Source organism: Sapajus apella, unplaced genomic scaffold, assembly GCF_009761245.1.
Source record: "Sapajus apella isolate SASKATOON/1434 unplaced genomic scaffold, GSC_monkey_1.0 scaffold2, whole genome shotgun sequence".
In the NCBI taxonomy this organism is placed as follows: domain Eukaryota; kingdom Metazoa; phylum Chordata; class Mammalia; order Primates; family Cebidae; genus Sapajus; species Sapajus apella.
In genome coordinates, this window is record NW_022436942.1 from 19254868 (window position 1) to 19269377 (window position 14510).

The 14510-nt window shown below is 46.9% G+C and overlaps 2 protein-coding genes across 3 annotated transcripts in view; one reads left to right on the forward strand and one right to left on the reverse strand.

The window, feature by feature from the left end:
* Window positions 1-9257, reverse strand: part of INHBC (inhibin subunit beta C) — a 17157-nt gene extending 7900 nt beyond the window's left edge. Inside the window, exon 1 of the mRNA XM_032289638.1 lies at window positions 8649-9257. Within this exon, the coding sequence (XP_032145529.1) occupies window positions 8649-8961 (313 nt within the window). The 5' untranslated portion in view covers window positions 8962-9257. The remainder of the gene's footprint in view (window positions 1-8648) is intronic.
* Window positions 9258-11920: 2663 nt separating this feature from the next.
* The window catches only part of R3HDM2 (R3H domain containing 2), a 187556-nt gene continuing 184966 nt past the window's right edge, over window positions 11921-14510 (forward strand). For both annotated transcript variants that reach the window (XM_032289702.1, XM_032289693.1), the window contains exon 1: window positions 11921-12083. The gene's annotated coding sequence lies outside the window, so the exon portion shown is untranslated. The remainder of the gene's footprint in view (window positions 12084-14510) is intronic.

Below are 14510 nucleotides of genomic sequence, written 5' to 3' on the forward strand. Positions count from 1 at the left end.
GCGATCTCGGCTCACTGCAACTTCCGCCTCCTGGGTTCAGGCAATTCTCCTGCCTCAACCTCCTGAGTAGCTGGGTTTACAGGCACGCGCCACCATGCCCAGCTAATGTTTTGTATTTTTAGTAGAGATGAGGTTTCACCATGTTGACCAGGATGGTCTCGATCTCTTGACCTCATGATCCACCCGCCTCGGCCTCCCAAAGTGCTGGGATTACAGGCGTGAGCCACTGCGCCCGGTTTTTTTTTTTTTTTTTTTTTTTTAAGTAGGAAATGCTTTATCACAGGCATGGTAGCCCATGCCTGTAATCTCAGCACTTTGGGAGGTTGAGGTGGGTGGATCACCTGAGCTCAGGAGTTTGAGACCAGCCTGACCAACACGGCAAAACCCCATCTCTACTAAAAATACAAAAATTAGCTGGCACATGGTGGCGGGCGCCTATAATCTGAGCTTTTCAGGAGACAGAAGCAGGAGAATTGCTTAAACCCAGGAGGCAGAGGTGGTAGTGAGCGGAGATCTCGCCACTGGACTCCAGCCCACTCTACTTCTTGTAGAGACAGGGTCTCACTATGTTTCCTGAAACTCTTGGCCTCAAGCAATCCTCCCACCTTGACCCCCCATAGTGCTGTGATTACAGGCATGTGCCACCATGCCTGGCTGAAGGCTGCTTTAGATAGACTAGGAAAGACGCCAGAAGCCTCTCTGAGGAGAAGAGCATCTGAGCTGAATGCCAAAAAGAAGTCAATCATTCAAAGATCTTGGAAAGACATTCCAGGGAAAGGGACTAGCAAGTGCAAAGGCTATGTATGGGATGGCTTTATGTTTGGTGAATTTGAGGAACACAAAAGGCCAGTATAGGTAGGACATAGTAGCTAAGTGTCAGACCACCTAATCAAACAAGTTTTCTATTTTAAGGAGTTTAGATTTTATCCAAAAAGCAAAGTGAAGACTTTGAAGTGTTTTAAGCTGAGAAGATAAAACTGATCAGATTTATAAAAAGATCACTGGCTGATATTTGGAGAATGTTTGGAGGGCAAGAGTGAATCACTTTAGTGAACTAAAGCTATAGGTGAAGAAAAAGATGATTGCTGAGTTGGACTAATGTGTAGTAGAAGAGGTGGAGAGAAGTGAAGTTATATTATGAATTAGAAGTAGAGTTGATATGGCCGAGTGCAGTGCCTCATGCCTGTAATCCCAGCACTTTTGGAGGCCAAGGCAGATGAATCACGAGGTCAGGAGTTCAAGACCAGCCTGGCCAAGATAGCGAAAGTCCATCTCTACTAAAAATACAAAAAATTAGCTGGGCGTGGTGGTGGGCACCTGTAATCCTAGCTACTCAGGAGGCTGAGGCAGACAATTGCTCAAACCCAGGAGGCCGAGGTTGCAGTGAGCGGGATGGTGTGCGTCACTGCACTCCAGCCTGGGTGACAGAGGGGGGCTCTGTCTCCCAAAAACAAACAAAAAAACAAAACAAACAAAAAAAAAATGTAAAAAGTAGAATTGATAAAACTTTCAGATAATTTCAAACCAGGGGATAAACGCAATCAAGATTTTGCCTTAAGCAATGCATTTACAGAGAAAGAGAAGTTTAGAGAAGGAACAGGTTTGGATTGTGTGGATACATTTAGACTTCCTTGTACAGGATTGAGGCTCGGCACATTGACTCATGTCTACGATCTCAGCACTTTGGGAGGCCAAGGTGAGAGGATCACTTAAGGCCAGGAGTTTAAGATCAGTCTGGGCAACATAGTAAGACCCCCATCTCCATGTAAAAAAATTTTTTTTTTGAGACAGAGTCTTTTTCTGTTGCTCAGGCTGGAGTGCAGTGGCACAATCTTGGCTCACTGCAATCTCTGCCTGTCAGGTTCAAGCAATTTTCCTGCCTCAATCTTCCAAGTAGCTGTGATTACAGGTGCCTGTCACCACGCCTGGCTAATTTTTTGTATTTTTAGTAGAGTCGGGGTTTCACCATGTTGGTCAGGCTGGTCTTGAACTCCTGACCTCAGGTGATCTGCCCACCTCAGCCTCCCAAAGTGCTGAGATTACAAGCATGAGCCACTGCACCTGGCAGGAATAAGGCTACTCTTGAGAGCTCTCAGAGCCAACAAGATCTCTCTCAACTCTTTCTCTCTCTACATAAGTCAATTCCACTCTTCTGTCTCTGTGGATCTACTACTTCTCCCTCCTTGTCAGCTTCCCCAGGTCCCAAAATTGTGGCCCAGGTCCCAAGTCTACAGGACTTTTGTTCATCTCCTCCCAAGTAAATGAGAAGATCTTCCAGGGTCCCAATTCCAAAGTCCTAAAAGAGTATGACTGGCCCAACTAATCTTTTTCTTGCTAGGTCACAAAGCACCCTATAGGTAGTACCTTTTATGTCACTCCAGGTATGGCAGGAAAACAAGACCAACGGGGGATGTAATAGACTATTACACTGTTGTCCTCAGTGACCAACATCTCCCAATGTTCATGGCTTTGTGCAGTCCCTCCCCATATTAATTCTGGGTTAACCATGTGACTTGATTTGGCCAGTGAGACATTTGCAAGCATGGTGCTTATTCAGTACTTACATGTTGAGGCATTGCACTCTTGGAAGCCAGTTACAGTGCTTTAAAGGAAGTTGAGCTAGATTGCTAAATTATGATAAGTCATGTGGAGAGAGACGTTGGAGGATTAGAGATCATCTTATATGTTCCAGTCCTACCGGAGTCCCCAGCTGAATGCAATTGTGTAGGAGACTTCAGCTACACCACATGGAACACAATATCTGTCCAGATAAGTACAGTCAAGCCACAAAATCATGAGTGTGGCTGGGCATGGTGGCTCATACCTGTAATCCCAGCACTTTGGGAGGCTGAGGTAGGCAGATTAGTTGAGCTCAGGCGTTCAAGACCAGCCTGTCTAACATGATAAAACACTGTCTGTCTCTACTAAAAATACAAAAATTAGCCAGGTGTGGTGGTGGGCACCTATAATCCCAACTACTAGGAATGCTGAGGGAAGGGAATCACTTGAACTCTGGAGGTAGAGATTGTAGTGACCCAAGATTGTGCCACTGCATGCCAGCGTGGGCAACAGAGTGAGACTCCATCTCAAAAAAAAGAAAATCATGAAAAATAACGAATGTATTATTTTAAGCCTCTATGTTTTGGGCTGGTTTGTTATATTAATAAGTAACTGAAACAAAAATTAGTATCAGAAGTGGGGTGCTACCATCACGACAACCTAAAATATGTTGCACTAGCTTTTATTTTTTATTTTATTTTATTTTTATAGAAGGGGTTTCACCATGTTGGTCAGGCTGGTCTTGAGTTCCCAACCTCAGGTGATCCACCTGCCTTGGCCTCCTAAAGTGCTGTGATTACAGGCATGAGTCACTGTGCTTAGTCAGTTGCACTGGCTTCAGGAATGAGTGGCAGGCAGAAGTTAGAAGGATAGCAAAGAAACTGTTAGTGAAGGCAGGAAGAACAGTTAGGAAATTGCTGTTGGAAGCTGAAGAAAGGGGAACTTGTGTTGCGTATTGGCTATCACCTGTGGTAACTTAGAAGCCAGGAAAGATATCTAACAAAGTTGTGAATTTAGCTAATGATATTTCTAGGCAGAATGCTGAAAATGCCAATTGGTATATTTTAGTTGCCTAAGATAAGGCATTTCAGGAGAGAGATGAACTGAAAAAGGAACTGTTCAATTTTCAAGCAGAATTTAAATAAAATATTTCTAAAAGGACTTGCTAAATTAAAAAATAAAACCCTTTACTCTACGCTGCTAATTTTTCAGAAAACAAAACCAAAACCAAAACCAAACCTTTTTCTTCATGTTGTACAGATGGAACAAAGAAAAGAAAACTAACAACAAAAATTCTTTTTCATTCTTCCTCTCTGACAAAAGGCTTTTAAAGTAAGAAATTACCTCAAGGCAAAAATCAAATCCCCAGCATTTCCAGTAATACAGAGCCCCAGAGTGAAGAACAAAACAAATAAAGGGTCAGCTATAAAACCTTTTGTTAGCTGGCCATGGGAGCACATGCCTATAGCCCCAGCTACTCAGGAAGCTGAGGCAGGAGGATCCCTTGAGGCCAGGAGTTTGGGACTATAATGCGTATTTACTGAGGCTGGAAATAGCCACTATACTCCAGCCTGGGAAACATAATGAGACCATCTTTAAAAAACAAACCAAAAAAACTCTTTGTTTGTTAAGATGTAACATCTTTTTGAGATCTAAAATTAAAGATGATGTTCTGGCCAGGCGCGGTGGCTCACGCCTATAATCCCAGCACTTTTGGAGGCCGAGACGGGTGGATCACGAGGTCAAAAGATTGAGATCATCCTGGTGAACATGGTGAAACCCTGTCCACTAAAAATACAAAAATTAGCTGGGCATGGTGGCGCACGCCTGTAGTCCCAGCTACTCGGGAGGCTGAGGCAGGAGAATTGCTTGAACCCAGGAGACAGAGGTTGCCGTGAGCCGAGATTGCGCCATTGCACTCCAGCCTGGGTATCAAGAGCGAAACTCTGTCTCAAAAAAAAAAAAAAAAGATGATGTTCTGTAAACCCTTGCAACTACACAAACGCACTTCTAAACATTCTAAAGGTGTTATCCCATGACACAGACTTGTCACCTAAAGAAGGGTCTGTCTTGATAGAATGGAGTACCTTCTGTGTAATTGAGTAGACTATAATTTATTATTTACAGGGCCCACAGAATTTTAAAGAAAAGTTTAATACTGAAAGCAGCACCAGTTTGGACTAAAAGGGACAATTCAAAATAAAAAGAGGTCTCTGGGCCCCCAACACTGGTCAAAAAGTAGGCTGAGAAAACTACTTAGCTGCAAACACAGATAATTTCCTATTTATTTAAAAGGAAAGATGTCTCAGCAGGTAGAGTGCCAAGGACTGAGAGGGTGGATTTGGAAGTCCAGGAGAGCAGTGGTGAGCAATGGGAAATCCAGGGAGCAGAACCAGGCTGTAACTAGCTAAGGGCATTCTGGATTTGGAGTGGACCTAGATATTTGCCTGGCTGAATATAAGAAGTTTTTTGGTTTTGGTTTTTTTTTTTTTTTTTGAGACGGGGTTTTTCTCTTGTTACCCAGGCTGGAGCGCAATGGCGCAATCTCGGTTCACCGCAACCTCCGCCTCCTGGGTTCAGGTAATTCTCCTGCCTCAGCCTCCTGAGTAGCTGGGACTACAGGCACGCGCCACCATGCCCAGCTAATTTTTTGTACTTTTAGTAGAGACGGGGTTTCACCATGTTGACCAGGATGGTCTCGATCTCTTGACCTCGTGATCCACCCACCTCGGCCTCCCAAAGTGCTGGGATTACAGGCTTGAGCCACCGCGCCCGGCCTGTTTTGTTTTTTGAGACAGAGTTTTTTGCTCTTGTTGCTTAGGGTGGAGTGCAATGGCGCACTCTTGGCTCACCGCAACCTCTGCCTCCTGGGTTCAAGCGATTCTCCTGCCTCAGCCTCCCTAGTAGCTGAGATTACAGGCATGCGCCATCACACTCAGATAATTTTTTTTATTTTTTATTTTTAGTAGAAACGGCGTTTCTCAATGTTGGTCAGGCTAATCTTAAACTCCTGATCTCAGCAGTAGCCACGCCCAGAATCAATCACTGTGAGATGGAACTACGCCCACCTTGGTGTCCCAAAGTGTTGGAATTACAGGCATGAGCCACTGTGCCCAGCCTGAATATCAGAAGTTTTATGGATCAGTGACTGCTCTGTGTCTCCTACTCTCCTATATCCCATTTTGAACAGGAGTATCTATTATATTTATCTTGTCCCTGTCTCAGCATTGTATGTTAAGTGCATGGGAGGCAGAGAGCTTGTATTTTTAGGGCACAGACAGTGGTATGCTGGTAAATGTTTTTTTTTTTTTCTGTTTTTTCTTCCCAATCATTTTACTATGTACCAAGATAGCTGGTAAATGTTTAATAACTGGTCTCCAGGGGAAAAAATCAAAAACCCTGATTTGCAGTCTTTGTCAATTTCTATAGCATAAACTCTCCCACCATGGCTGATTTCAAGCTGCTAATGTGACATCACTGAATGCTGAGCTGGGAGAAGATGTCCACAATCAGCTTTCATAAGTCACTATAAACCTGCGCTAGAACACTACTGAAGGCCCCTGCACTGAAGAAATGTACCAGAGGAGCCTCACCTATATTTGCACTTAATTCAGGTGATGAGATGCTGGACTTCAAGCCTGATCCTGATGCCATAAAGGGATGAAAGTTTGATGGCGGTAGTTGGGAGAGGATGACTGTATTTTGCTTGTGGGAGGGATGCAAATTGTTAGGGGCCAGAGGGCAGACTTAAGTAGACAGCTAGATTAGTGGCTCCCAATAAATAGTACCTCATGGCTTTCATGCTTTCATGTAGTTCCATCTCACAGTGATTGATTCTGGGCGTGGCTACACTGACTTGCTTTGTCAATGGAACATTAGCAAGCAAGGTGTATGTAGAAGCTTGACAATAATTTACACATTGAAATTATCCTCTTGGAATATAGCCACGATTCTCTAAAGAAGCTTGGGCTAGACCACTGAATGATAAGAAGCTTCACGGAGAGAGGCTGTTATGGACTGAACATTTGTGTCCCCTCAAAATTCATATGTTGAAATGTTAACTCCCAAGTGATGGTATTAGGAAGTGGAGCCTTTGGGAGGTGATTAAGTTATGAGGCTGGAGCCCTCATTACTAGGATTAGTGCCTTTATAAAAGATTTCCAGAGAGCTGCCTCGTCCTTTTCCTCCATGGAAGGTTACAGAGAGAAGAGGACCCTCACCATAATCCCCTCATGGGCAGGCACTGACTCTACCCCCTAGTTCCTGCTCCCTCCCACTTTAGCATTCAAAGTACTTTACCTGTGTTAGCCCATATAATTCTCTCAGCTATCCTCTTATTATCCCCATTTAACAAATGAGAAAACTATTAACCACAAGGCCAAACAGCTAATAAATGGCTGAGCAAGAATCTGAGCCCAGGCTATCTAGCTCCAGTTCAAGCTGGGTCTTCAAACAGGTGGGGGGTGGAGGGTAGGGGTTGTGCTCATGCCTGTAATCCTAGCACTTTGGGCGGCTGAGGTGAGCAGATCACTTGAGGTCAGGAGTTCAAGACCAGCCTGGCCAACATGGTGAAACCCTGTCTCTATTAAAAATACAAAAATTAGCCGGGTGTGGTGGCATGGGCCTGTAGTCTCAGCTACTTGGGAGGCTGAGGCAGGAGAATGGCTTGAACTTAGGACGTGGGGGTTGCAGTGAGCTAAGATTGTGCCATTGCATTCCAGCCTGGGCAACAAAGTAAAACTCTGTCTCAAAAACAAAAAACAAGAGGGAATGAGGGTCCAGAAACGGGAAGGGTCTTCCAGACCTAAGAAAGACCTTGCAAAAGGCTCAATTTGCCTTTTCTAGAGTCCTGGCTTAGAATTCCTCATCTGTTCAGTATATTCTCCAACTATTCCCCTGTCTATGGAAGTAACTCTCTCTCCTTCTTCTTGTCTTTTATCTATCTTTCTTTAATTAATTAATTAATTAATTTTAGCAATGGAGGTCTCACTCTGTTGCCCAGGCCGGAGGGCAGTGGTGCAAATATAGCTCAACGCAGTCTCAAACTCCTGGGCTCAAGTGATCCTCCATCTCAGACTCCCAAATAGCTGGGACTGCAGGTGAACTCCACCACATCCAGCTAATTTTTAAGCTGGGGGTGGTGGCTCGTGCCTGTAATCCTAGAACTTTGTGAGCCCAAGGCAAGTAGATTGCTTGAGCCCAAAAGTTCAAGACCAACCTGGGCAACATGAGGAAACCATGTCTCTACAAAAAAATGTAAAAAAATTAGCCAGGCCTGGTGCCACAGGCCTGTACTCCCAGCTACTTAGGAGGCTGAGGTGGGAGGATCACTTGAGCCTGGGAGGTTGAGGCTGCAGTGAACTGTGATCATACCACTGCATTCCAGCCTAGGTGACGGAGCAAGACTCTGTCTCAAAAAAAAAGTTTTTTAAAAAGAGACAGGGTCTTGCTATGTTGCTCAGGCTGGTCTCGAACTCCTGGCTTCAAGTAATCCTCCTGCCTTCCGAGTAGCCGGGATTACAGGCATGAGCCACTGTGCCCAGCCCCTTTATCCATCTTTCGGAGTCCCATTTTGACCCTGTTCTCTGATATGGGGACCTGAGGTATACATGTGAACATGACATATGGAGAGGTATTATAGTCTTGGTGTTTTATTTTTTCTTCTTTTACTCAAATGAGGCATCTGGAGAAGAGGGGAAGGGAGGGGCTAGATCCTGCGGCCAGAGAAAAGAGAGATTCCCCAGCTCCCAGCCGCTGTGTGCAGGCCCAGGAAGTGGATAGGCTCACACCACAGCCTGTGGGTTTGTGGGGCCTGCAGAGAGAAGAGCCAGAGGAGATGACGTCAGTCAGTCTCAAAAGAAGTGAAATTTACCAGCTTTCCAGCTGCCTATTGGTCAGGTTTGAGGTACCAGAGTGAGCCCCAGCGGGATATGGGGGTTGTACAATGCCCAGAATAAGGAGATTATAGCCTGTGGGAGGCAGGGGTTGGATGGTTTTTGGGGAGGGAGTCATAAGTAAGACTGGTGAGGAAACTTTTCCTTTCCTTGAGAGGTCAAGTTCTGGGAAAGAGCTACAGACCAGGAACCCACCTGTCTTGGCAAAGCTGATGATTTCACATTCCTGTTCCCTGTTGTCCTCCGGAAGTGCCCCCTGTGGGAGCCCGTGGAGGCGCTGCAGTGCGGTCCTCAGAGCAGCTCTGGACACAGGATGGTTCAGTGTTGGGCGCTGGCGGAGGTGCAGCTTGTCCAAGATGCTTCTCTTAGCCAGGTCAAGAAGCAGCTCCCGCTGGCTCTCCAGGTCCAAGGTGGGCCCCCCACATGCTGGACACTGGCCGCCAGCTCTGGGAGTGGCCGCTGCGGTTGGAGCCAGGAGGAGAAAGGCCAGGAGCAATGAGGAGGTCATTGCTGGGGGAGGCCCTTCTTGAGGAACACAGACCCAGGGCTCAGGGTCTCAAGAGCTGTGGTCTCAACTCTGTCCTGGCTGCCAGGAGTCCTGGAAGAAGTGTATGTCCAGCTGGCATGGCTCCTTGTTGCAGGGGATAGAGCAGCTGCCAAACATCTGACTTGAAAATGAAGCCAGTTACAGGTAGAACTTGGCAGAATCTGCCAATGCATAGTTAGTGAAAGTACAGAGTGGGGGATGTGAGGAGAGGTTGGTTTGTTTAGGGTAAGACGTGTCCCTGGGCCAATGTTGGGAGAGAGTTGTTATCCATGTGAGGTGCCAGGTCTGGGGACAAAGGTGAGAGAGTAAATTCCTCCTCAGATCACTACCCTTGCTGGGAATCCTGGGGGCGGGGGAAAGGGACAGATTACAGGTTTTAGGAAAGAATGTTAAAGGGAGACTCTCAAACAAGAAGGAGTAATTGGTAGGGCACTTTAGCTCACTGTCATGCATGAACAATTGAGAGTTGCATTATTTTTTGCCTGGCATTTCTCAAAGCCCATCCCTATCCCTCCATCCTCCCTCCCTGGGGTTCTCAATCCAGTCTTATTTGTTAGCCCTGGTTGAGTTTTGCTCAAGAGGTCTCAAAACCATGAAATCTGAAGGTTAAGGGAAGGGAGGCACAGTGTCCTAGGCATGTTTTCAATGTCCTCAGAGGGAACTCTTAATGTGGGGAAAGGGCTTGAGATTTAGATGTGCTCACCCTTTGGGTTTTTTTTTCTGTCTAAGAAAATAAGTTTTGAGATTTATTTATTTATTGATTGAGATGGAGTCTCACTCTGTCACCCAGGCTGAAGTACAGTGGCACAATCTCGGCTCACTGCAACCTCTGACTCCCAGGTTCAAACAGTTCTCCTGCCTCAGCCTCCTGAGTAGCTGGGATTACAGGTGTGTGCCAACATGCCCGGCTAAGTTTTGTATTTTTAGTAGAGATGGGCTTCACCATGTTGGTCAGGCTGGCCTCGAACTCCTGACCTTGTGATCTGCCCACTTCAGCCTCCCAAAGTGTTGGGATTACACCTGGACTCCAACCTGTTTCTAATAGTGTGGTGGTGAGGAGGAGATTCTGAAGAGAAACTGCTTTGGTTCAAAATCAGGGACTTTAGTTTAACTATTGTGCCTCAGGTTTCCTCATCTATAAAACAGGTATAATAATAGTACATATTGTAATGAGGATTTGATAGTAACAATAAACGTAGAGTGCTACACATTCTATATTATACTTACATACGCATAATACAAATGTTAGCTATTGCTTCCCTCCTGGTTACCACTGCCTGGTCTGGAACTCCTGAGCTCAAGCCATCCACCTGCTTTAGCCTCCCAAAGTGCTAGGCGTGAGCCACTGCGCCTGGCCAAGACAGAAGGTTTAAATCATAGTGAAAAGCGGCAGGTTAGATTAATTCAGTTCAGTTTTTAGTTGTATTTTTCTTCCCGTGTTGCTGTTCTTCAGAGGGTTGAGAGAATTTTGGGGCAGGAGGCAGTGATGACCAGGAGAGAGGGCTGGGCATGGTGGCTCACACCTGTAATCCCAGCACTTTGGGAGGCCAAGGCGGGTGGATCACCTGAGGCCAGGAGTTTGAGACCAGCCTTACCAACATGGCGAAACCCCATCTCTACTAAAAATACAAAAATTAGCTGGGCATGGTGGTGCATGCCTGTAGTCCTAGCTAATCCTGAGGCTGAGAGTCGCTTGAACCTGGGAGGCGGAGGTTGCAGTGAGCCGAGATCGCACCACTGCACTCTAGCCTGGGTGACAGAGCAAGACCCCTTCTCAAAAACAACAACAAAACAACAACAACAACAAAAACCCAACAACAACCCAGAACTTGCTCATCCTTGAAGGAAAAATGAACTTCATGCGTCTATGACTTTGCTGGAATCTCCATTCTTTACCTCGCTAGTGAACGATTTATATTCTCAAGAATAGCTGGAATTTCATCTGTAGTTTCTCTGTAACTTATTCAGTCTCTTTTACCTCTAAGAATGAGTTGCTGCTCCTTGTGTTTCCATAACAAATTGAAACCTTTCTATTCTTGCATTTAAACTGTACTATAATTAGATTTTTTTTGCCTACCGCAGTTCCTGTCACAAGGTAAATATTTAATGGTTGAATTCTACAAAAGTAAGACTATATTGCTTCTTTGAGGGAGTTTGGTCAGTAAATCATCCACACACACATAATCAATAACTAAATTGATTCTGCCTAGAACGGACAGAAGAGGGGAGGTTGGAAATTTAAGATGATTTTTGAGAACTGTATCTTAGAGAGGGACTGATGGTAAGAATGTAATCTTAACAGAACAGACTGAGTTCCTCCTAGGTCAGTTTTTTTCATCTGTAAAATGGACATTTACCTGTCGAACCATCGTTATCCATGTGTACAACAAATACTGAGTATACGTTCTTTTGGTACGGGGGTAGCTGTCCTAAGAGAAAGGCTGTTTTGAAAGTGCTCTGTAAATTGAAATTCCTTTAGAATGATCACTATTAGTATTCTATTGAAATCCAGGGTATTCTATCTGACAGACTTGACGAGTTTCAGGAGGACTAAGGCTCCCAGTGGCTACGGATTCCTGGCCTGACACAGGTAATGCGGAGGGAGGAGAGGGCGAGCAAGCGAGTGCGAGTGCGCGCGCGTATGCAAGAATGCTTGCGGCAGGCGGTGGGCCCGGCACCGCTGCTGAGGCGCACGCAGGAAGCCAGGAAGCGGGGACCGGCGGAACGCAGGACGCGGTGACGACAACGCCGGACGTAGTGACGTAGAGCGCAGGCCGCAGCAGGGGGCGGACTCTGGGCTTTTCTTCCCCTTCTGATTTTCCCCTCCCCCCTTTTCTCCCTTTCCGGGTTTGGTTCCCCCCTTTTCTTTCCCTCTCCCCCCTCCTTCCCAAGTCCCTTTCCCCTCCCCCGCCCCGGTCCCCTCTGCTTCCCAGCCCTAGAGCCCGGGGAAGCCCCTGCCCGAGAAGAGCCCGCCCCCAGCAGCGCGCCGCCGCCGGCCGTCGGGGCCGAGCGGCAGCCGAGCGGCCGTGGGCCCGGGCTGCAGGCGGAGACGCGGGCGCCCTCCCCGCTACGGCCCGTGCGAGGTGAGGCCACCTCCCGGCCGAGGGGGCGGGCGGCCCTGGCGGACTGTGGGGAGGGGGCGTGGCGGCAGCGCGGGCCGGCGCGAGGAGGCCCGGCAGCCTGGGTTCCCCGCGCCGGGGCAGCCGGGGCACGGGGGCGATGGGTCTGCGTCGGAGGGACCTGGGAAGGACTGTTCCAAGTGTACGCAGCTGGAGAGAAGCCGGGGGCGCGGGGCAGCGGGCGGCGGTGCGGGGGGCAGGGGGGTGGCGCCACCTGTGGCCTGTGCGGGGTTGGGGGGGACTTAAAAAGTGTTGCGCCCTTGCTGTGCTTAGAGGTGGCTAGCTCCGTGAGTTTCTTGGGTGGCCGTTTTCCTTCGAACATAGAACATGGAAAAATAGGACGGAGAGGTGTAGAAGTGTTTAAAATCATGCCGGTCTCCAGGTTTATTACGGGGACAGGGATTTAAGTTGGCACATACAGGGAGATGTTTCTTTAGCTTAAAACTTGGGCCTACGCTAAGCTCATAACTTGTTCGAGCCCCCTCGAAAACGCTTCAATTTGTTTTCCCTTAGAGCCAACATTTTCAACCTTTGTGGCCATTAGCCTAGAAGCTACCGAATGCTTACTTTCTCAGAGTGAATTGTTCTTAGATAATTATGAGAAATGACCGAATAACAATCCCAGAACTATGTTAAAACCAAAGAAAGAAAAGTGGAAAAGTTTAATTCAGACCCCAGTTGGATGCATGCCCTTGTGCATATGTTGTTCAAATAGATAACTAAGATTGAGAAGCCCGAGTCCTGTCTGATTTTCGTAAGCAACGTGGAGATTCAAGGAAGGAGGAAAGTGACAGGTTTCACTTCAGGAATATCACCAATTCCTAGTATTTTATTGTATTTTTAGATAGATTTGCAGTTGAATAAGTTGTGGGTCTTCTTCCTAATGCTTTTTTTTCGTTTTCTTCCTCCAATAGTCTCCCTCCCCACCCCCCAACCCCTTTTTGATGCTGGGGTATCAAGACAAAAAGTTTTTTTTTTTAAGACAGCGTCTCACCCAGGATGGAGTGCAGTGGCGCCATCTCAGCTCACTGCAACCTCTGCCTCCTGGGCTCCAGCGTTCCTCCTACCTCAGCCCCACAAGTAGCTGGGAGTACAGGGGTGAGCCATCGTCCCCAGCTAATTTTTGTAGAGACTGGGTCTCACTTCGCTGCCCAGGCTGGTCTGGAACTCCTGAGCTCAAGCGATTCACCCGCCTTGGCCTCCCAAAGTGCTAGGCGTGAGCCACCGCGCCTGGAAAGACAAAAAGTTTAAATAGTGGTGAAAAGTGGCAGGTTAGATTAATTCGGTTCAGGTTTTAGTTGTATTTTTCTTCCCCTGTTGCCGTTCTCCAGAGGGTTGAGAGAACAGAAAACTTTTCTTGAAGGCCTGATGAACTCTTAACAAAAGTTAAATTTCAGAGTTGCAGTTCCAGTTGTCGTTGTGTCCGTTATATGATCAGTAGAGCTTCACAATTTTTTCTTCGTAGAGATGGGATCTTGCTATGTTGTCCAGCCTGGTCTTGAACTCTTGGCCTCAAGTGATCTTCTGGCCTCAGCCTCCCAAAAGCACTGGGATTACAGGTGCGAGCCATTACGCTTGGCAGAGTTTCACAATGTAAAGTTTTTAAAAATTTTACAAATAAAAATAGCATGCCTGACTGGCCAGGTGCGGTGGCTCATGCCTGTAATCCCACACTTTGGGAGGGCAAGGCAGGTGGATAACCTGAGGTCAGGAGTTCGAGTCTAGCTTGGCCAACATGGTGAAACGCTGTCTCTACTAAAAACACAAAAAGAGCCAGGCATGGTGGCAGGGACCTGTAAGTCCAGCTTCTTGGGAGGCTGAGGCAGGAGTAAAACTTGAGCCCAGGAGGTGGAGGTGAGGTTGCAGTGAGCTGAGTTCGTGCCACTGCACTCCGGCCTGAGTGACAGAGTGAGACTCTGTCTCAAAAAAAAAAAAAAAAAGCATGCCTGGTATTATTTAACGGAAAATTAAGAGATAGCTTTGTTTTTCAAAATAAAAACCAGTTTTGCCTGTCAGGCTCTAGATCTGTGGCACCCTTTTTCCCCAGCATGCACACTGGCCTCTGGGTGTTCCTTGAGCACACTAGGCACACTTCTACCTCAGAGTCTATGCTCTTGTTCCCTCTTCCTGGATTACTTTTTTTTTTTTTTTTGAGATGGAGTTTTGCTCTTGTTGCCCAAGCTGGAGTGCAGTGGAATGATCTCAGCTCACTGTAACCTCCGCCTCCTGTGTTCAAGTGATTCTCCTGCGTCAGCCTCCGGAGTGGCTGGGATTACAGGCAAGTACCACCATGCCTGACTGGTTTTGTATTTTTAGTAAAGACAGTGTTTCACCATGTTGGTCAGGCTGGTCTTGAACTCCTGTTCTCAGGTGATCCACCTTCCTTGGCCT